The 22,453-nt window shown below is 36.4% G+C and overlaps 1 protein-coding gene across 1 annotated transcript; it reads left to right on the forward strand.

The window, feature by feature from the left end:
* Nucleotides 1-941: 941 nt before the first annotated feature.
* Nucleotides 942-21,307, forward strand: LOC140232920 (zinc metalloproteinase nas-13-like). The gene is made up of 14 exons (XM_072313031.1): nt 942-947; nt 1,441-1,533; nt 4,077-4,104; nt 6,272-6,349; nt 7,837-7,889; nt 8,970-9,078; nt 10,766-10,883; nt 12,754-12,932; nt 14,408-14,632; nt 15,338-15,478; nt 16,857-17,006; nt 19,028-19,147; nt 20,211-20,339; nt 21,021-21,307. The coding sequence occupies exons 1-14, from the start codon at nt 942-944 to the stop codon at nt 21,305-21,307; spliced, it is 1,716 nt and encodes a 571-aa protein (XP_072169132.1).
* Nucleotides 21,308-22,453: the final 1,146 nt, after the last annotated feature.

Raw genomic sequence — 22,453 nt, forward strand, 5'->3', positions numbered from 1 at the left:
TTAGTCTAAAACTCAGAACTGAATACAGACTACAGCACAATACAGCTGTAGCAACACCTACAACAGTAATTCAAATTCATTTCTGCACTTTTATGGTAGTCAACGAGCCGTTATTTACGGCTGCATTACAAAGTATTGTTTCACAATCTCAAAGGAAATCCCGCACTGGAATATAGGCTTATTCTTTCGTTTTGCATGTCTAGATCTACATGCTCTAACCTCCTGTGTAACTTATTGACTTTCTTTTGTTGCAACCTTATTGCTCAATATGCATCAACCAAACTTTAACTTTCATATTTACATGACATTGTATGACATACGTGCAAGTATAAACGTAACTGCATATACCAGCAATTCTGGTTTACGTGTAGCTGTAAAATCAATGACTTTCGCTGACAGAAGTTTTCAGAATTGCATGTCTTGCTCATTCAACAATCCATCACGCACATATTGTATTGCCTATTTGCTTATCGACCAACCAACCATTCATGTCTGTGCAATTTCAATCTAAGTCGAAAATCCTAAATATTTCACTTTCTTCTATACTCTTGGTGAACTTACTTCTTTGACAGGAACTTAAAAACTTTCTTTCTCATCTCCACTGACAGACATCCGTCATTTCGGGGGGATTCCTACAAAAGACCGGAAAGCCCCATCAGCTTCGCACAGACAACAACGCTAATATCGTTGCATTGTTTCCGAAAGGCACACGTTTTTTGCCTAATGAACATAAACCTCTATGGTATCTTTAAATGAGTGAAAACGTAAGAAATAGCTGTGCAAACCGGAAAATAATGACACACTTTTGATTTCGCTCAGCGAAACATGTGACCTGCATGTTATTTCCATAAAGAACGTAAAATTATGTGGTCTTAAATATTTCCCTTGGATTAAACGTCTGTGTACTAAAATATTCTCAATAAAGGCCTTTTCCGAACAAAATGAAGGTATTCCCAAAATGTTTATCTGTACAAGCCCACACGTTGCACTTGAAAATATGCTAAAGCTCCCTTTTGGTCAATTGAGGTACAATTTTGTTTGACAGAACTAATTGATTTGCATTGTTTAGATATAGTTTGGATAAACCTAGTAATATTTGTACAGTATTGCACATCACTTCTAAGTAGTTATTATACCTGACGCACATTTTGCTGGTAATAAATTTTCATAAAAATTACCACTGCATGCACAAGTCGTGCATGACAAGTCAAATAATGCAATGCAGAACATCATCAACAAACTTGGCAAATTTCCATATCGAGAATTGACAACCATGACAACATCAGTATCTTTTTCGAATCGCCGCGTATCTTGTCGATTTAACTTTTTTTTATCATTGAACATAAATAAACACAAATCCAAATGGTTTCCATTGGCTTTCCCGAATTATAATTGCATTTCTTGTTTCTGTTTTTGTTTCTATTTTTTCTTCCTTCGTAGGAGTCAACCTTTCCCCCCAGCACACCAGCGTATACAGAGGAGAATTATAACATCACTGGCGATCTAAATGAAAATGGTGTGCCACAGCTTGTGGTAAGTGGGTTTTTTTCGATGTGTAAAAGTATGTTTTGTAATCTGGAGAAGTTAGCTGCGCTGAGATGCTATCAAGAACTGTCAGATTTAGATGTATGAAAAAGAAATTCAGAAATCAAATCAAATCAAATCAAATCAAGTCAAATCAAATCAAAATAATGTGCATGTTGATAACATCCGTTTTACAGCTATTACTGGTCTATAGGCCTTGTAGGGTCAAGATTAAGGAACAAGCCTACCCTCCTCCCTCCCCACTTCCTCCCACTCCCCCCGCAGAAGAACCTCCTGAAATTAGTGGGATTTATTTCTTAACGTGTTTTTCGTCTTTAGTAGAGTTTATGTTGTCTTACTTGAATGCATTCTTTACAGTAAAAGTGCCAAATAGCATGGCTTTTTTCGGACAGAGAATCCTCGATAGGACTTTTATGTGAGAGGCTCCATATACCCTTATAGCTTAAAGGTATTATATACCATTTGCAGATGAAACAAAACCCAGCTTAGGTACCCCAAAATAGTTATAAAATTCAATGCGAGTAAGGGAAAGAAAAAAAAAACAATGTAAAAATGTTAATCAGTATAATCAATGTTAAGTAGTGTTAAATACACAAAATGTGAACAATAGTTATAATAAATTTGTTTTTAGAATAAACCGGCTATACAGTTGTGGTTTATTGAGAAAAATAGTGATATCTTCCTATATTTTAGGCTTTATTGCGAAATTTCTATGTAGTAGGATGTTTTGTGATACAACTGACCTACACATATTATGCATCAAATATTAATTTGATAACTCGAACATTCTTGCAATCACTGCTCCCAGTGGTACACAGTACCTATAATCAAGATGTCAGATAGCCATTCTTGGTGAGTACCGAATGAGTCAGGCAAAACTTGGGTTAAAGCATCTCTGCTTAGTTCCATAAAAGTATCCACGATATACCATAGTGCTCGCCGACATGTGAATAGCAAGCATGTTGATCATCATCATGATATGGAAAATATTGTATCATCATTATCATGATAATTACCATGGGTATGGTACGATGTCCCAATGGTCATGAGCATTGCGCGGCAACATTTGAAACTTTAGTCAACTTGTTTGGACACTAGTCACTCTTGTTTGGACATAAGAGAAGTGAATACCAATGTGTGTTCATAAGATGTATGGGAGAAACGCAGTGATCAGCGCATTGATCATCGAGCTCATCAGCAAATTTATGACGCTTCAGGTAGAAAAGTACGCCTTCCCGGAAAATTCAGCGTCGAATATGTCACTGTCCGTATTGTTTTTAAAGAGTCAAGGATCAGAGCATCACGTTTGATTCCAGTTATCAGAAGTCATCCCCCTTTGTGATATGGGTATGCTCAGTAAACAAATACGTTTAAATGCTGTCTTTTTTTCATAATGTTTTTTCTTTTGACTCATCCTTCTGTGGTAAAGTGTTAACGCATCCACTAACGGATAATATGCACTGCATATATCTATTGATAAACCTGATATCTTCCAGATCCTCATGACAACTTAGTGTGGTTTTTTTTTAAATGCGAAAAGGCTGCGAACAGCTATTTCAAGAAAAGTCAAGGAAACCACAAAGAAACTTCCAGATTTTTGTTGCGCAAGGAAGGAAATATGTAATGATACAACAAACTACCGGCAAAAAAACAAACAAAAACCCAAGTGGGATTTTTTTTTCTATTCTTTGTTTTAGTTAAGGTAAAATCTAAGACTTGGTAATAGTCATTAACAATATCCAATTACCTTCACAACTATATGTTAAAGTTACCGATGACTTCTTTTATCAGTCTATATAGGTTTTCAGCCACATCAGGGGTGGAAAATTAAGAAAACCAATTCGAGACAAAAACAATTAGAAGAAATGGACAATACTGTTGACTAATAACATACTTACACTCAGTTTTACACTTCCAAAATTTAGATTCAGATAGCAAAAATTGTAACATTGAAGGAAATAACCCATGCTCAAAACAAAACGATTTGACCTATAAAGCATAATTTTCAAGTCTTAATGGAAAATCATCTAGTAATTTATGAGCTCAGTGATGTATCCATAAAATTGTGGATAAGTATAAAGCCTTCAAAATTAAATTCATTAGTTACGAGAACGGGGTGTGACTCGTAATAATCCCCATGAGAATTATACAGTGCCCAAAAGGCAATTGAGGAATGGAGGGTGTGTATGGTCTACTGTCAGGCGTGATACACAGATTTGTGGGCAAATTGAAACATTATGATTATCATCTTGCTCAGATGGTATAACGTCGTTTAAGTCTTTAAAGAGAATTTGCATGATCTGACTCGTCGCGTTTCTCAGGTAACATTGAGATTATGCATTTTAAGATTTAATAGATTTGATTGAATTTACAAGATGCATGTTATAATAGGCTTACAGTAGTACTACGAGTACATGATACAGCCTCTCTCTTTCTCTGAAATATATATATATATATATATATATATATATATATATATATATATATATATATATATAATCTCTCTCTCGATTATCTCAATTCTCCTCCAGATCGACCAAAGAACTCCGTCAAAGGGTGGTAAGACAACATATATTCATTCTGCTTCACGTATAGTCATTCATCGATAAGCTCATTTCACTTTCGTCCAATTTCTTTTGAACTGAGTTCTGCATAGCAATTTTATTCCGCATAGCAATAAGCGAAGGATATAGTCATGATAATGTGAGTCGTACGTTAACCATTGCGCATGAGAGACTTAATCCTCTGGTAACATCGGGATGTCTGAGAAAATCAATATGCCAACAAGGGCGAAGAACAATGATCTATACTGATATTGAGTCGTTCCAGATGTTTCATTCACTTGACACATTTATTTTGAGTTGTATATAAGCGAATCTTTTTAATGAGGTTTTTTGCTATAATCCTGTCGTGTAAGGTCTAAAAACAGACACTTCTCTTTATTTTTTTTTCTGCAACTTAAACCACGTCCAGGAAAGGAAACTTGATAGATAGGTACAGCTTTCTCTTCCCTCCTCATTAAACACAACATCACTTCCGCACAAGTGATACCATGGATATTTATGGCCATGAGAAAAGCTGCACTTGATTAAGATAACATTTCTTTTGTTCCTCATTTAAATCAGTCAATTTAGAAAATAATGTTATTTTCAATTTAGGTAAATTTTTATGTATTTTGTATTATGTGTTTTGTATGAAAACACATTATACCAATTTCTTTCTCGGGGGATACTATAAAATGTGTCTCAAACCTGAAACTTTACTAACAGACTAAAGTCGGCTCAAAGATTTACAGTGGACATATGCAGAAAAAGAACCTTCGCACTTTAATACTATGCCTTCCTAATGGAATACCATTCATGAAAACATAAAAAAAAACACATGATTTAAATCAGGGCTTCTCAACCTTATAAATTTTTCTTTTCTTTTTTTTGAACCCAAGGCCCACTTTGGCTCGTATACGTTGTTGTTGTTGGGTTTTTTTTTTTTTTTTTTGCTTTTTTTCGAGGCCAGTAATAGATAGAATACACATATTTTCATTTATTATTTATATTATTTCCATATTCTTTCTTTCTTGCCGACATGGGGGCCCAACGGTTGAGAAGTGGGGATTTAATTATGACATATCTGTAATAATCACCTGCGAACGCATCTGTTTACGTTTGAATTCATCAAGTCAGTCATTAATGCATTGTGTGTTTCTTAATTTTTTTTTTCCGGTTACTGTTTTCGTAAGCATTCGAGAGATGATAGGTTTGACGCACATTAAGTCACATGAATTATTGTTATAATTATTACAGTCATGGCTATATTAACACGACAGATGGTCTCTAGGCTGAAGTAATTGATAATTATATTGGCTGTATGGTTTAAGGCAATTTGTTTTCATTTCAGTTTCATTCATTTCTGGGTTTTTTTTTTTTTCTAAGACTGTATACGATAAACAAATGAAAATACAGATCCATTGATGAAATGAGATTTCCAACAGCAACAAAAAAAGAATCAAGTTTTCCAAACAAATTTGATAAATCATTTATATTGTATATTAAAACCTAAAACCTGTTCTCTGGGATTTACACACAAGATCAGAAGGGAGAAAAACAAAGTGCGTGTGTGTGTGTGGGGGGGGGGGCATGAATGGCCTAGTTTGAATTCACTCCGGAAAAAAAAAAATGACATTATGCTTAAATGAGTTAACATAATTATGCTTTCCTGTTGTGGTCGTTGCAAATACAGTTGTACTTCTCTATTATTATTTCAATACGTTTTTGATGGGTTTAATTATCAATAGAAAAAATAGAGTGTTTATGTATCATAATTTCTTATAACTTTTTTAAAGGTTTCTGAAAAACTGTGAATTGCTTTAAATGGCTATAGAGAACAGTCCATACATCAGGTCTATAGGATTTGTGAGCCACTGGGATTTTGATGTTATATCCAGGTGCAGAAAAGACGTTTGAAATATACATCATTCAAGTTTGAAATGTTTCTTACAAGCAGCTTTGCCAATGCATTACAACGGGTTTAAGTTTTCATTTCACGAGTGGTTTGTCCATTAGTAACGTCCAATCTACTTTATGATTTGATTTTTTCCTTCATAATGTTGAGATCCAAAACGAGAAGTGTCTGTTTTTCTGAACAGTATAGTTTGAGGTAAGACATCTGACTAACATCTGAATTATCATACTTCTGTATCATGTCTTTCAAATTATTTCAATCTTTTTAGATCTCCAGAAGTTTGGCACCTACATGCAGGACGACACGATGAGTGAAATCTCAAGAATCAATACCAGAATGACGAATCGTAAGTGTAGATTGTTGACTATAAGAAATTGTGATATTGTCTCGCCAATATTTTGATATAGTCGCTACGACCTGAAGTGAAAGACATCCAACTGTACTGTATCTTGAAGTTTTATGTGACATGATAGCAGACGCATAACTTTGTTAAAATTTGGAAATAATGGATTTTACTGAGCGATTGGAGCAACCAACCGAGACGGGTACGGTCTGGCAGACGTAGGCTTATATGTTGTTAAACTTGAAATCGTTACATTTTCACCTGCAATAGGTTGGTTTGACACACGCAACAGTCTTGAAGAAAAGAATATGTTTTTACTTTGTGCCTACAGTGGATTGTTCTAACGTAATATTTATAACAAAATCAGCAATCCCTTCTTGAATTTGCATTACTGAAAATGTCAACCACCTCTTACAGGTTGATCACTTTCTGTTAATGGATGTGAATGACTTATTTTTTTTTTTTGATATTATTATATTTTGTCGACTTTATGACCGGATTCGATAGGAAGAAAAGTTAAGGGGACGTTGCAAAGTTATGCTAGATATTTTGGGAAACACGCAGGGATAGAAGCAAAACGACTTAAAGGGGGGAGGGAACAGAAGGACTGGATGGGAGCTGGGGTATTTCCTTCCAACAAGATAAACATTTCAATGAGAAAATTCGAAAAATGAATATTCAGAGAAAGTGTAGATGGCTGAATTGTTGTGAAGTCACACCTTGTTTTGCGTGTGCGTCTTCACTGTGGAGGTCATCTAGTCTATTGTGACGGATACCAGCTATGACCAAAAAAAAGATGTAAACGGCAATGAATGGATTGATGACACACTGTCACGATTAGCAAAAAGAACACTGCTTTAGTTCAGTGATGAACTATTGTTTCGTGATTATCTCGTAATTACGATCAAGTTATCGAAAAAAATCCAACAAGTTTGATTTTAATTTGGTATAATAAAAAAGGCGACATTATCAATTACTGTCAGTTCATAGTATTCTTCTTTTTTTTTTTTTTACAATGTTGTACTGATTTTTATGTTACAATGTGAATATAAATGTGTTGTGTTGTTGGAAGTGAAATAGGATACAATTCTAATGTCCAAGTCTAAAGAAAAAAAGGGGGTAGTGTTTGAATTGGTCAGAGCTGTCCCCATCTTGCAACCCCGCTGCGTACGGCCATGGTCGAGTTTGGGTCACTGCTGCAGGCTCTCAACATAAATTTATCTTGTTCACCCATTCATCGCGGAGGCGTCAGTCCCTCAACCATGGATACACGAGGGCATGGGGGGGGGGGGGAGGGTTCAACCTATCAATGGCTTATATTAATTAGGAATTTTTTCACTTTGAAATCGTAAAAATCGCTCTACTCTTGCACTTAGAGCTTTGGTGGTTGTAGTGATATGGTATTCATTGTTTGTTTGTTTTTCGTGTTTGTTTGCGTTTTTTTTTAATATTCAGTTTACGAGACTGTTTTGTTTTATGTGCATTTCCAGGTATGAAAGATCACCTTCTGCAATACGATATTTGGGTTCCATACAATGTCACGGTGAGCCTACCAACACATCATTTTCTTTTTGTGACTATTCAGTGTTTGAACGGGATGGGTTCAACCAGAGAATTTCACTTTTCAACAATAAATGTTGGGTCTATTACTACCAATGAATAGAAAAATTCAATAGATCAAAGATAAAATCAGTCAATCAAAAATAATTGATCAATAAATCAATTGATAAATCAATCCATCAATATATCGATCAATAAAAACCAGTAGACAACAAAGTCATTAACCTTGCAATCTATTCCGTAATTCCGTAAGTGCCTCTTTTTCAATTTCATTATCAATTTAGTTTTGCAACATTTCTCCCCAAAAAAAAAAAAAAAAAAAAAATTAAAAAAAATGAATTTTTATTCAGATTAGTATGCAACTATGATACAGAAATTTTGGCAAATTTAAAGTTATTTGAACCAATACAATAAATCATTTTATCAATTCATCAAATCAATAAAATCATTTTGATACAGTATGCAGCAAATTGTTGCATTTTTCTCTTCCATGTTTCTGTTTGATGTTGCATATGGGCCATCGCAGTAAGCGTTCATAACGATGCTTGATGAGGTGACAGCCATTTTGTCATTACGAAATACTGTTTTTAGTTATTAAATGATGTTTACGTTCTATTCTTCATCATTTAATTATCAATATAGCTATGTTCAAAATGATCGTGACTTAATTATGATTATGCAGTTGATAATACTTTATTTTGTTAATACTATACTCTACCATTAGTTCGTGATAAATTATATGAATGCGTTGCCATAATACGGACAACAACATCATGTATAATAACAAAATAAATGGAAACCTTGCGAGCAGGTTAGACTCAACAAATCAAAGAATGTGAATCTTGATTTTGAATGTTGGTGTACAACCAATATTGGGCAGAGATCAGCTCATTTGTATGATTGTTGTTGATGATTTCAATTTTAGTGATAGCTCCACTAACTCTCTTTGATTAATTGCATACAACTGGGGAAAATGTAATTCCGAAGTGTTGTTTTTGTTTTGTTTTTTGGATCTTTTTCTATTAGCGTATGTATCTTTTATCGTTTCTATCATGGTTATTAGGAATACGGCGATTTGCAAATCGGATCAACGTTACGTCGCAACGCCGTGCGAGAGAGAGGCTACCAGTGGCCCAATGGCATCGTATACTACTGGATCGATGATCTTTTCGGTAGGTTCTTTTCGGTAGGTTCTTTTCGGTAGATAGGTGCCGAAATTGACTCACAATGACCATACAAATATGACATTTTCAATTTCGCACAAATTTGGGCACGAACTTGGTTTATGCAGGCGTTGCACTGCCCAGAAGTTGAGCAAAAGATGGACAGAAGATAAAGGAAACCTTGACATTCGGATATGAGCGATTTAAAATCGGGATATTTGATTGGTGAGTGCACGTTACTTAAAGCCATCGTATAACCGCCAGTAGAGTTTATCGGGCTGCTAGTAAAATATCGTACATGGTTTTGCTTTTGATTGGCTTTTAACCAAGTTCGGGGTTCACTTCGAGCAAAATTGAAAACTTGAAAACTCCATATCAGTAAGAGCCTATGTCGATCTTGAATTTTAAATCCATTGTACTTCGTTAGGATGGGCGATGACCCCCCCCCCCCCCGACACACACACACACACACACACACACACACATTTTATTATTATTATTCTTATTATTATTATTATTATTATTATTATTATTATTATCATCATCATCATCATTATTTACATATTTTAAAGCTGAAAGCTGACGAGTTGTAGATGTCAGCTAATGGATTTTCAAGGCTGGCAAGATGATTTAAAGCTTTCAAATTTCTGTATGAAATGAAAAATATTAAATTTCATAAAGACGTCATCATATTTCAATTTCAATCAAGCGTATCTCTCTTATCCTTCACCAATTTTTACCCATATTTCTGCTTGCTTGCTTGCTTGTTGAATTATAATCATTATCATTCAACGTTACACAGTGGAAATGTGCGAAAAAAAATGCTTATTTTAGAAAAGTTGTAGCTCGTTAGAATGTCCAACCCCCACATTTTTTTAAAACATATTATAAATGCTGATGATTGGTAGATGTCAGCTATTGGGTCTATGAATCTTGCAAAATTATCTAAATCTGAAGAATGCAACAAGTAAGGAAATATTTGAAAATTCATAATTACGTCATCATATTTCAAATTTATTTGAGTGTGTCTCGCTTTTTCTTGATCAACTTGTACCCAAATTTTAGTATATTGTAGCTTAGATTCTAAATTGTAATTATCTTTTCATTTGATGACGTCATAAATGGACCATTTAACGTTTTAACATTATATGACTGTTTTTTTTTTTTTTTTTCGTATTGACAAGACTTTATTCAATGTATATAGCTCACTTATCTCTGGTTGGATTTTTCCCGGATTTTGATATGTTGTATAGCTGGCACTTTGGGCTATCGTCATGATGCTATTAAGATGCTGCAATTCAAATTGCATCAAAGAATGTGGTTGAATTTGAAACTCGGATTTTGATATGTTGTATAGCTGGCACTTTGGGCTATCGTCATGATGCTATTAAGATGCTGCAATTCAAATTGCATCAAAGAATGTGGTTGAATTTGAAACTCGGGCATCAATTTGCGGAGATGTTGCGCAATGCTTATCGTGTATGGGCAGAGCCCATAGCTTAATTATCGTCCGCTAGATGCCAAGTTCCAATATCTGTCCTCTGATAAACATTTCACAAATTACACAGATCACCTAATTTGTCAGTTATGACAAATTTCTAAGTCTAGTTATTATATGGATCGGTTTTCATGGTGAAGTCACATTTTTCAGCTGACTTCTGATCGATTCCTTGTCCTTTTTAATCCTGCTTTGTAGATCCTGGATCCAAGGCTCGTATTGAGACAGCCATTGCTCGTTATCACAGCTACACTTGCATTCAGTTCAGGCAAAGATTCAACGAACCTGACTACTTGCACATAGTGCCAACAGAAGGGTGAGTGACAGAAAGCAATAATCATCTCGACCATGACTCCTCGTGGTCCTAATGATCTTTCTTATATTTTCCCTCTTTTTAACTATAGGATGAACTGAATAGTTATTCTGTTTCACCAGTACTTTAAGAATTAATCTGAAAAAGAACCGAAGCATTTATAGGTAAGATCACTTCTGCCTTTTCGCTGTATGCAATTCCACTGCAGTAATGAGTGTACGTATATCTCATTGTTGTACCACAGTATTTGTGTTCTCGTCGATTCAACAAAACAAAAAAATGTAGATAATTGGACAAAGAACTAAAGGTTGGAAGTGAACTAAAACAATAAAGATTTAGCAATGCTGTTTCTGGCACAAAAAAAAAGAATAATCAGGAATTAAATTCTTAAAATTAACATTAACTAAAAGTCAGTCAAGTTGATGGGTATTCGAGGAGGTCATTGCACTCATAAACCGATTACTTGACTTACGTGATAATCCAGTTCAATTTCTCCTTGGCCAGATGTAAAATTTAATTGATGCCGATAAGAAAAAGGGCGGTGAGTTAGCTCATTCGGTAGCGCGTCTGCCTCACGATAATAAGGGTCCTGGTTCGAACCCGAGTCTGGACTGAGCAATGCTGTGTGTAATCATACCGTCCCCTCTATAGCAAGAGGAAAAACACTCTGTCCCTCGGATAGGACATAGAATGGAGGTCCCGTGTATGAAAGAGTCACAACTCATGCACATAACGTAAAGAGCAGAATGTTTAACCCGGTGAAGTGGTTCCACCTCACATCCAACTGGACCCCATGGAAGACCAGCTTAGTGTAGCTGAATATGGGCTATCCAGCCATCTTCTCAGATGGAAATGGACAAACAAAGAAACAATATGAATAGTTATATGTTTCAGATTATTTCAGTCGCCACCTATTGGCGTTGATTTCAATCGCCAACTTGTACAATTCACGTAAACTTAATAGATTTACAACAATTTAACTTATGGGAATCTACACCATACAAGCAATGCTTTTAATGGAGATTCCAGTTCATATTTGACATGCTTCATTGCTGTTCTTGATAATTTACCCATGTAATTGTTTTTTGTTATGTTTATGGTTTATTTGTTGAAACTTGGAATATGGAACAATAAAACAAACAAACAACAATTTTGAGAATGGCAAAAGCAGAGACATCTAATCTCGCTAATAACATACTGCATATAGAAACATACAGGAGTATGGAATAATACACATGAACACATACAGATTATTACGAAAAACAGTACAACACGAGTAGAGCTATATACGTTAGAAAGGAAAACAAAACTCTTCAGTTTTACAAATACAGCAAATGTAATACAGAACATTAAATTGAACGTGTTGAACATACGGGTCTAGTGAGTATGACGAGGCGAGGGGAAGAGAGGGGCTCGTCTGAAGTACAGAACATAGAGAAAGGGGTATTAATGATAACAGCAGGTCCCCCTCAAAGAGTTACCTTTACACTTTTATATAACGGTTTCTCTAGCTATATATTTATATCATTATCATTATGATCAATTCTGCAATAAGTATCGTGTTGCCATGACATTGCAACCATCTTAGTAGTCAATGTACTAGTATTCATGATTGTCATAATCACTCATTTCATATCTATAATCGTCAGGATCAAAATGTCAATGATTATCAACTTCGCTATCGTTATCTCTTTGGATAAATTTAGGTGTGTGAGGAGAGGCATCACTGGAAAAAAATATATAATCTGTAATATATATTTAAGAATGCTAGGGTTAGGGTTAGGGTATATAAAACAGTATATATATATTCATGCACACACATACATATAACACATAATCGAATATAATTCCTATTGTCTCTGATAATTGCAAGATGTTATTCAGCCGTTGGGAGGCAGGGCGGAAGACAGGTAGTCTCCTTGGGAGGCACCTGCACCTGGAATATCGGCACCATCGTCCACGAGTTCATGCACGCCATCGGGTTCCAGCACGAGCAGTCGAGGTCAGATCGCGACGACTACGTGTGGATCTACTGGGAAAACGTCCAATACGGTCAGAGACAAGTTCATTTCTTTTATTTATTTATTTATTTCTAATCTTTTGTCAGGGTAGCCCATTCACCAATAATTGGTGGTGTTCCATGGAGCCCTGAATAATATTGATGAACATGATACATTAAAACAAAAACATATATGTACAGAAGATAATTTAGATAATATAGTGTACATTGCAAAGTAACATAAGAAATATAGTGTATCCAATTTTATTATGCCGCAACAGAATGCCGATATATCAGTTACATTGCTATTGTGCTGGAATGAATCGCTAGCACAGAATAAACTTGGTGTCTTACTTTAACACACATAACGACTTTGTTTAAAAAGTCTCTTAACGGGGCATTCCAGACGATTTTCATGATTTCACATCGTGTATAGTACATAAATCGACAGCTTCAGATTTGTGAAATTTATCGTGGTCTTTGAGCAGAGATACCAATACTCTGAAAAAAAATCTTAAACAAATTACACTGAACAGTCTTGGGGCCTTTTGCGTACCGCGTTGCTTAATTAGAAAATTAATTCAAATTAAGCAAACTCGGCACGTTTGAATACTCAGAAAATGACGTAAGAGCCTCACGTATTTCAGAAATGTAGTGGTGTAATTCCATTACAAAACCACTTCATCGATATGTTCACCTGTATAGAATGTACGCATACTTTTTTGTTCTGTTTCCTTCAGCCCCAGCTCATGCATTCTTATGGTGAAACTGCCATGTCATCATCCTTGTTCATTGCAATTTGTTATGAATTTTGAAAACATTCTTATTCCTCATCCCAATCACTATAAATTCTGAAACTCTGTACTCAGTATAAGTTATTTATAGTTGTTCAAATGTAAAAATCTGAAAATCGTCTGGAGGTCTCCTCTAAATGAATATTATGGAGGAAGCTGATCTGATTGAATGATCTAGGTTGTTCCATTCAAGTAAAGAAGATAAGACTGGGCTACACTTGTGACAATCAGAGCGACAAGTGACAAGTTGCATACATCTTATGTGATATAGATAGATAGATAGATAGATAGATAGATAGATAGATAGATAGATAGATAGATCAACTTTTGAGGGCTATCTTCCTATCTATACAGAGAAGAACAGTGCTCACTAACGTTCACACAGGTGTAGATAATAGTGGATTATTGGCGCCTTCTACGCCGAGTGTCCCGCAACCCACAAGAGGCAAATCGCTGATCGCACCTCACGTGCGTTGCGTGAAACTTGGAGTAACAAAGCACCGATAAATAATCACTGGTTATCTACCTGTATGAACCTTGTCTCTTTGTATTCATGCATGGATGTATGGATAGATAGATAGATAGATAGATAGATAGATAGATAGATAGATAGACAGATAGATATAAATGAAATTTAATGCAGATGTACGGACATTCTCGTGTGTCATCACTCGGGTTTGGCTGTAAGAGTAATAAGGGGAATAGTGATTTGAGATACCACTGCTCATTTCCAGGTATGGAGTTCAATTTCCAAAAATTTGATGCGTTCGCCACTGACAATCTTGGGACCTCGTACGATTACCTGTCCGTGATGCATTACCCGCTCACTGCCTTCTCCTCCAACGGACTACCAACCATGGCTCTCCTCACCACGGGATTTAATCCAGATGAGATTGGCGACAGGAACGACTTCAGTGGGAATGATGTCTACAAAGTCAACGCTTACTATAACTGTTTAGGTAAAAAAAAAAAAAGGAACAACAAAAAGCCTCAAGGCGTTCACTAGAGTAAATCATCATCATGTTTTGTTTTTAAAACTATCTCTTGTGTAGACAATGGACATGCATGTGTATATCTTTTCTTGACCTTCAACTTGTGTACACGTAGTGTGTGTGTGTGTGTGTGTGTGTGTGTGTGTGTGTATTGAGTGTGCTTTTGTGTGTGTGTTTTTGGGTCGGATTATGTTTGGAGCAGGTATAGGGGTACGGAACTGAGTTAAGTGATACCCTGCATGATTGTGAAAATAGGCGTAGATTCTTATTATAGCGTGTGTATTTTTTTTTTTTAAGTGGAGTTTGTTTTATCGGTTGCAAATTCAGAATAGAATCAGCACTGAGATGATCTTATATCTTGGTTTTGGAAATCAAGTTAAATGATGTGGTGAAAGGAAATTAATTTGTTAACGTAAATATGCCAGGAATGACGTACGAGATCATACAATCATGTTCAGTATGATAAACATCCATTTGATCATGTGACTGTTCTGTGCACTGCATATTATATTATTTTCACATGGACAAGGGGAAAATGATTTATGTTTATTGGGGATGGATTCAAAGCATTGCCAAAAGTGTGGGGTTTTTGTCACCATAAGTAATACACATGTATGAATTCATAAATTGATTAAAAAAAGCAAACCAATTTGCTCGTTACACGTCCCATAGCACCGACTCCTACTTGCGAGGACTTGAGCAGCGGATGCCACAACTGGGCGCTGGGAGGATACTGCAACCATCCAGATTACCAGAGCTACATGTCCTCAAACTGCCCGCTCAGCTGTGGCGCTTGTGCGAGAGCGCCAGCACGTAAGTTGTTTGTTTGTTCGTTTTTGCTTGTTTGTTTGTTTGTTTGTGTTTTTTAGTGTGTGCATGTGTGTGGGGGTGTCTGTGTATGTGTTTGTGTTAGTGTGTTAACCCAAAAAGTGTATTTTTTCACCCTTTCCTTCAATCAATGAACACTGTAGCGTGCACTTCTTCACCATGACCATTCTTCACATTCACTGGACCAACTTTAAGGAGCACAGGCCCCGTGATCCTACCAACCCAGTCAGCATTAAAAGGCCTCAGCACACAGAGCTCGGTAACGGCAACGGTCTGTTGTTGTTGTTGTTGTTGTTTTTTTTTTTTTTTGCTATGGTGCGCCAAAAAGAAACCATGTCTGGTTCTGTTAAAAAAAAAATCAATAATTGTGTACAAAATCACCCAAAATTGTATTATTATGTCAAAATCAAGAGCAGCAAAATCAAGAGCAGCAAACTCACCAGTCCGGAATATCTATTTTGTAACAAAATTACTAGCGGGAAAGTGATATTGTAACAGAACTGGACATAGTTCCTTTTGGCGCTCCATAGCAAAAAAAAAACAAAAACAAAACAAAAACAAAACAAACAACAAACAAACAAACAAACAAACAACAACAATTAAACGAACAAAAACAAAAAACCCCAAACGGATCGTTGCCGTTACCGTGCTCGGTGTGCCAAGGCAAAGTGGCGGATCCGGGGGGGGGGGGGGGCGCACCGGGCGCTCGTACCCTCTTTATTTTTTGTTAAAACAAAAGAAATGAAAAGAAAAATGGGGGCGTGTGTGCCCCCCCCCACCCTTTAATTTTTTAAAGGCGCCTCCTCTTTCAAGAATTCCTGGATCCACCCCTAGGTACACATATCTTTTGAAGCTATAGGTTCTTTTGACTGTTCCTTTCGTCTAAGCCGTTGCAGCCTCAAACACTTATTTCAAAAAGCCTTTGTGTCCTCCTTGTCCAGGTTTTGTGCATGCCTCTGTTATAAATATTTATGTTTTCAGTCATGCGTCAATGATAGCAAAGGAAATGTTGATGCTGTTAATGTATCTCACGGTTGTTGTTGTTGTTGTATCTTTTTTTTTGTCGCATCGGAACTACACATTTTTCATCTTCATCTTTTTCATCGATCTATTTTCTATTATCAAGGACCAAATTGTACCATAATCATATTTGTTTAACTTTTGATGTGGGTGAATCCGCGACTTGAACATAAAATTGAATTGAATTGAATTGTATTGTGTTGTATTGTATTGTATTGTATTGTATTGTATTGTATTGTATTGTATTGTATTGTATTGAAATGAGTTGAATGTGACTTGATGGAATTGAAGTTTCTTGACTGTTTTGTTCTTGTTGTTGCTGTTGTTGTCGTTGTTCCTCCAGCGGAACCGACCAAACCAAGCACTGGATGTCGTGACGCCCATGAACGATGCCCCGAGTGGGCAGGGAAGAACGAGTGCGTGAATCGATCTCGAGCCTGGATGGAGGCGAACTGTGCCGTCAGCTGCGGAAAGTGTGTTTCTTCCCCAAGCCGTGAGTTGTTGTTGTTGTTGTTGTTCTCCGTTCTGTCGATGTTATGCACTGTAAGACCAGGGAGGTGGAAGTGTCTCTCTTCCACCTCCCTGGTAAGACTTTTGTTAGGCTTGTCCTGGGGGTGCGGGGGGGGGGGGGTGGTTCATGAAGCGTTTTATCAGATATCTGTTTCTGACAAACTGATATAAGCTACTGAAATCCTTGCATGAGACAAATCGTTTTCCTGAAATGCCCCCCCCCCCCTTATTCCGTCCTTAACTGAGATGCATCTATTACGTGAGTGATTATTTATTCACCAAATTCAGAGTAAAACATGACCTACAAGCTGACAACGCGACAAAAGATCCAACCGCATTGTTAATGTGTCATAACGTTTGTAACTGTGTTTGCTTCAAAATTACATCGTAAACGTATGCTTATGTATGTATATAATATTTATGTGATGTGCTCATATATGTAAGCTCTTCATATATATATATGTATATATATATATATATATATATATATATACACATGTATATATATATATATATATATATATATATATATATATATATTACATATGTGTGTGTGTGTGTGTGTGTGTGTATCTGTGTATGGGTCATACTTTTTTTTTGTAATCGCTACGCACATTTTAAATGGAATGTTTGTTAAGTGAAAGTGAAATACATTATGATGCGTGAGGAGAACATATTGTACTGTAAAGCATTTTATTTAAAAAAATAAACAGAAAAATAGAAGAATTAAAGCAAGAGATTGGGCATTGTCTAAGAATGTCCTTCCAAGCATGAACGTTTTTTCCTACGAGCCTGCCTCTTATTATGATAATAATTGTATGACTAACACCTCACCGCATTTTCCTACACATCCGAATTTTCTGGTAACAGGTGAAACCACATCCTCCAAAGGACAGGGAATTCCTTTCAATACTCTCCTTTGACCAAGCCCTCGTTTTAGGCAGGGAAAAACAAAAGAACACAGTTTGTGATTGACGATTACCAATACAAACTACGTTCAAGATGCGGAATTGTAAAGTTCCGATTCTTTCCACGAAGCAGCGATATTGAAACCAACCAAAGTACATGCAATGTTGGGATAGAATGTGTCTGAACCTTGCAGGTGTCCCCTTGTTGTGTGGGTAAATCCTTTGCTATATTTTTCACACGAAATCGAAAGGAATGAAATATACTGCACTTCAAATGAAATGAAATGAAATAAAATATAATTTTATTCATATTTCACTCTATTTACATTGTAACATAAACTTTCTATTTCTAAAACTAGTTCTATTCTTAGGGATATGAAGACCATTTATTTGACTTGTTGAGTGATCATATTATAGGCCCTATAACATTATTCTTTTCGAGCATTTCCTTAAAAAATATAAATGATTTTAGTCTTGTAATAAGCTAACAATGGTGACCTTTTTTGTTTGTGTGTGGGGGGGGGAGATGATATGTAGTTACTGAATTCTGTGCTATAAACTGACCTTTTTTCTTGTTTCTTATATTATTTAAAGGAAGGATCATTATACTACGCACCTTCCTTTCTTTTCGGATTAACGAACCTTTGTTTGTTTTGTTTTTTTCAAATCAACAAACAACGAACAACGAACATCACCCATATCTGTGTTTTTTGAAGACATGCATATATTATGCAAATTTATGTATGTTAAATATATTAATGCTTGTGATTCACTTGTTGCTAAACACCCGTTCTATTTTCTTATTCTTCAAGAAGAGCAATCAAATTATGTCTTTAATTGGAAAGATGAAATTGAATGCACGATTTGTATTTCACTTTAGTGCCATGCTTGTAAGAATTATTGCAGTTCTTAAAGTGGCGTATTGGTTGCATGGTTGTACCTATGGGGCGCCAAGTGTTGCATGGTCTCTTTCATTACGAAATCGGTCATTTCGTCGACGAAATGACTGATTTCGTAACGAAAGAGACCATGCGACACTTAGTGCCCCATATATGCCACGGTTGTCTTCATCCATTGATTTTCCGATCGGAAGCAGAGCCGTGCAAGGACGAGCGCCTGGAGTGCAGCGAGAGAGCCCGGGCTGGAGAGTGCATGTCGGAGCCCGACTTCATGCTGGCCTTTTGCAGGAGAAGCTGTGGACAGTGTGATATGAACCGTGAGTGAAATCCTTTCCCTTGTCCTCCTATGAACAAGTTCATTTATTTCATTTCATTTCATTTCCGACAAAAGCATAGAATACAATCTGACATTTGCATAAACAAAAAATTAGAGAACAAAGTGACTTTTGCGTATTCAAGCGAAATTGATGCTGATCATTAATATAACTTAAGGAAATGCATAGGTAAACTTGAACTTTAACGTGTGAAGGAAAAAAATGTCGGAAATGGAGGGAACTGCTAAAAAGCACAGCTTCTTGACAAGATCTTTTGCCTGATATTCATCTATCAAAGCGGCTTGATCAAGACCACAACAATGAACGATAAAAGGGCTAAACTTGACAGACTATATATATATATATATATATATATATATATATATATATATATATATGATATCACATTTTTATTCTATTGTGATGACCTCCGCCAAGGAAGGAGGTTATGTTTTCATCGGCGTTGTTTTGTTTTGTTGTGTTTTTTTTTTGTGGGTGTTTTTGTTTTTGTTTTGTTTTGTTTTTGTTTTGTTTTTTTTGGGGGGGGTCTGTTTGCAAAATATCTCAAGAAGTTGTAAACGGATTTGAATGAAACTTGCAGGAAAAGTTGATAATGATCGATATAGGGAACACAATTTTTGGTAGTGATCCGGTATTTTATGGATTTTTGACAGATGTTTTATATTTCGGCATATAGGGTCAATAAACTTGGAAGTCCAAGCTGCGCTTATTTGAGGCTTGCATACGTGCAGTAAATCGTGTGCTCTACTCTGGCTAGGCGCAGCTGGAAGCTGATGACGTAACAAAAGGCTTTTATTTCGGGAAATTGGGCAATTTTCAATATATGCGTGAATGGATGGAAATGAGCTGCTTGGTGGAGGACTGCGCTCTCACAATGCATTTCTAGTTACTATTTTGATTGCAACTATCAATGTTGTTAAACATTACATTAGCCTATTCTCATCATTTTCGTGGTCATTTTCATTTTTCATAATCATGATATCAGTATTGTTGTTGTTGTTTTTTTTTATTGTTACCATGATGATCCTTGTCGTTATAACCCTAGAATGTAGAGACAACGAAGATATGTGTAAGATCTGGGCTCGATTCGGCGAGTGCGACAAGAACCCGGCCTACATGCACGTCGAGTGCCAGGAGAGCTGTAATCTCTGCGGGAAAAACTTCAACATCACACGTGAGTAGCATTATGTAACCTGACTGGCTTTTATATTGCTTACAGCGTAACCCTGTTGCCCGTAGCAACACATAAGATAAAAGAATATGTAATACACACTGATCTTGGGCAGCCGTAATTCTGTTGATTACACACATTCGCAGGTAGCTTTCAGAGACAGCATTATGATATCATTATTATCTGGGGTTCTAGGAATGGTTGATCGACTGAAGCGTGTATTTATGAATCAGTGAATCGTTTCTTGTTTTGTTTTGTTTTGTTTTGGGGTTTTTTCTTGTCAGTTACTTTCTGTCAGTGAGAAGAAAATATCCGTAGATGGCGTTGTTTGTCCTAGTAATGCTGTGAGCTTCAGACTTTCGGATGGACATTTCAGGTTGATGGTTGTTATTTTGTACAAAAATAGTTTTTTTTTTTCCTAATAAAACATATGACATGGGTCTACTAACATCCCTTACAGTAGAGACGAAAAATGCCATTGCATATAGTAATCAGAACGGCAAATGATATTTAACATCACTGTTTATTCACAAAGTTTTGTCTCTTCAAATTGACATTCAGAGTTTGTCAGATCTCATTTTGTACCAACAAGGTAATGAACAGGAAAGCTTGCTTACCAGCATAGCATTATGCCATAAAAAACATCGTTTTTAATCGGTTTTTTTTTAATCCTTCTCAATTCAGCTGAATGCGTTGACGCTAACGGGAACTGCGCCCTGTGGAAGGCCGAAGGCATGTGCGAGGAAAATGCAAAGTACATGACGAAAATGTGTCCGGCCAGCTGCGGCATCTGCGACGGCGATGTGGCTCCCATGCCGGGAGACGGAGACGACGATGAAGGCGATGGCAACGGCGACGGCGACGGCGACGGCCCGGTCACTCCCGGCGTCTGCGGAGGCACCCCAGCCTGGAGCATGACAAGCTCGATGGGTCTCGTGCTCTTCTGCTGGCTTCTTGGCAGACAGTTTTGAATCTCACCTGAAGAACGTAGATGGCGCCCTAAGTGGCAGTTGGAAGAGTACCCCAAGAGTATGGCACTATACTCTAAGAGATTACCTCACTGATCTTTATCTATGTAAAGATTAATGGATTAGGTACTGAATGAGTACTGGACAGTGGTCTACACCTGCTTGGTGTCTGAACGAATAAAGTAGTCATCAACATATTATTTTCTTTTACCTTCTTCAAGAAATTATCTTCGTTTTCAAGGAAATGAACAAGACTGTCACGATGTCATGGATAACTTGTTTAATCAAGAGCAATGTTACATAATCATTTCCAGATTTTGTTTACCCTTCATTAAGTACTGTATTTAACTTCGTGGTATTCAGTTCAATGTATTCAACACATGGATAACTGAAGTTACTATTCAAGAGCATGTTTTCTATATCGCAATCATTGTCAGCAACAATTCTCCATAATGTATAACCGTCTCAATATCTTTTCCACATTTATCTCGATGTAAGTTTATTGAAAATCATTTTACATACACGAACCACTGATAAAGCTGTCTCCTTCCGGGCAGAATCGTTTCCTTTCTTTCTTTCTTGGGATTTCGGGATGGAAGAACGGGATTCTTGTATATGGACTGATTAGAATTTGACTACTTTTTAGTTCATCTGATTTTGTGGGACAAACTAGAATCATGACCAAGAAAGCAGTTCACACTTACAAGCTGAGTATGTGCAAATAAAGGCCACTGCAAGCCCTCTTTTGCAATAGATTTAAAAAAAAATAAAAACTGGATAGTCTTCATGAAAACCAGTATACAATAATCATTGTATTACAACGGTGCATGTCGAAACGTACAAAATGAGTGTCTATTCTTCTCAGTCAAATTAACAAATCCATCTAAACTACTACCTTCTTCCTGACTGTTTTCGACTTCTATTCTAATTCAAACATGAGCACAGGTTTTGAAAAGTTTATAATTTTGAGGTCATTGCAGTCCAGTGCAAACAGTTTACACACCTGTGTGCAATGGAAATGTACGGATATTAACCGTAGAGGGCGAAAACCATCAATGACACAATGTCTCGATTGCTCTTTCTTTTTGTGAGTGGAAGCAAAGCAAGAAAACAAATTTCATGGAGATCATCTAAATAGGTTTGATTGAA

Source organism: Diadema setosum, chromosome 9, assembly GCF_964275005.1.
Source record: "Diadema setosum chromosome 9, eeDiaSeto1, whole genome shotgun sequence".
NCBI classification, from domain to species: domain Eukaryota; kingdom Metazoa; phylum Echinodermata; class Echinoidea; order Diadematoida; family Diadematidae; genus Diadema; species Diadema setosum.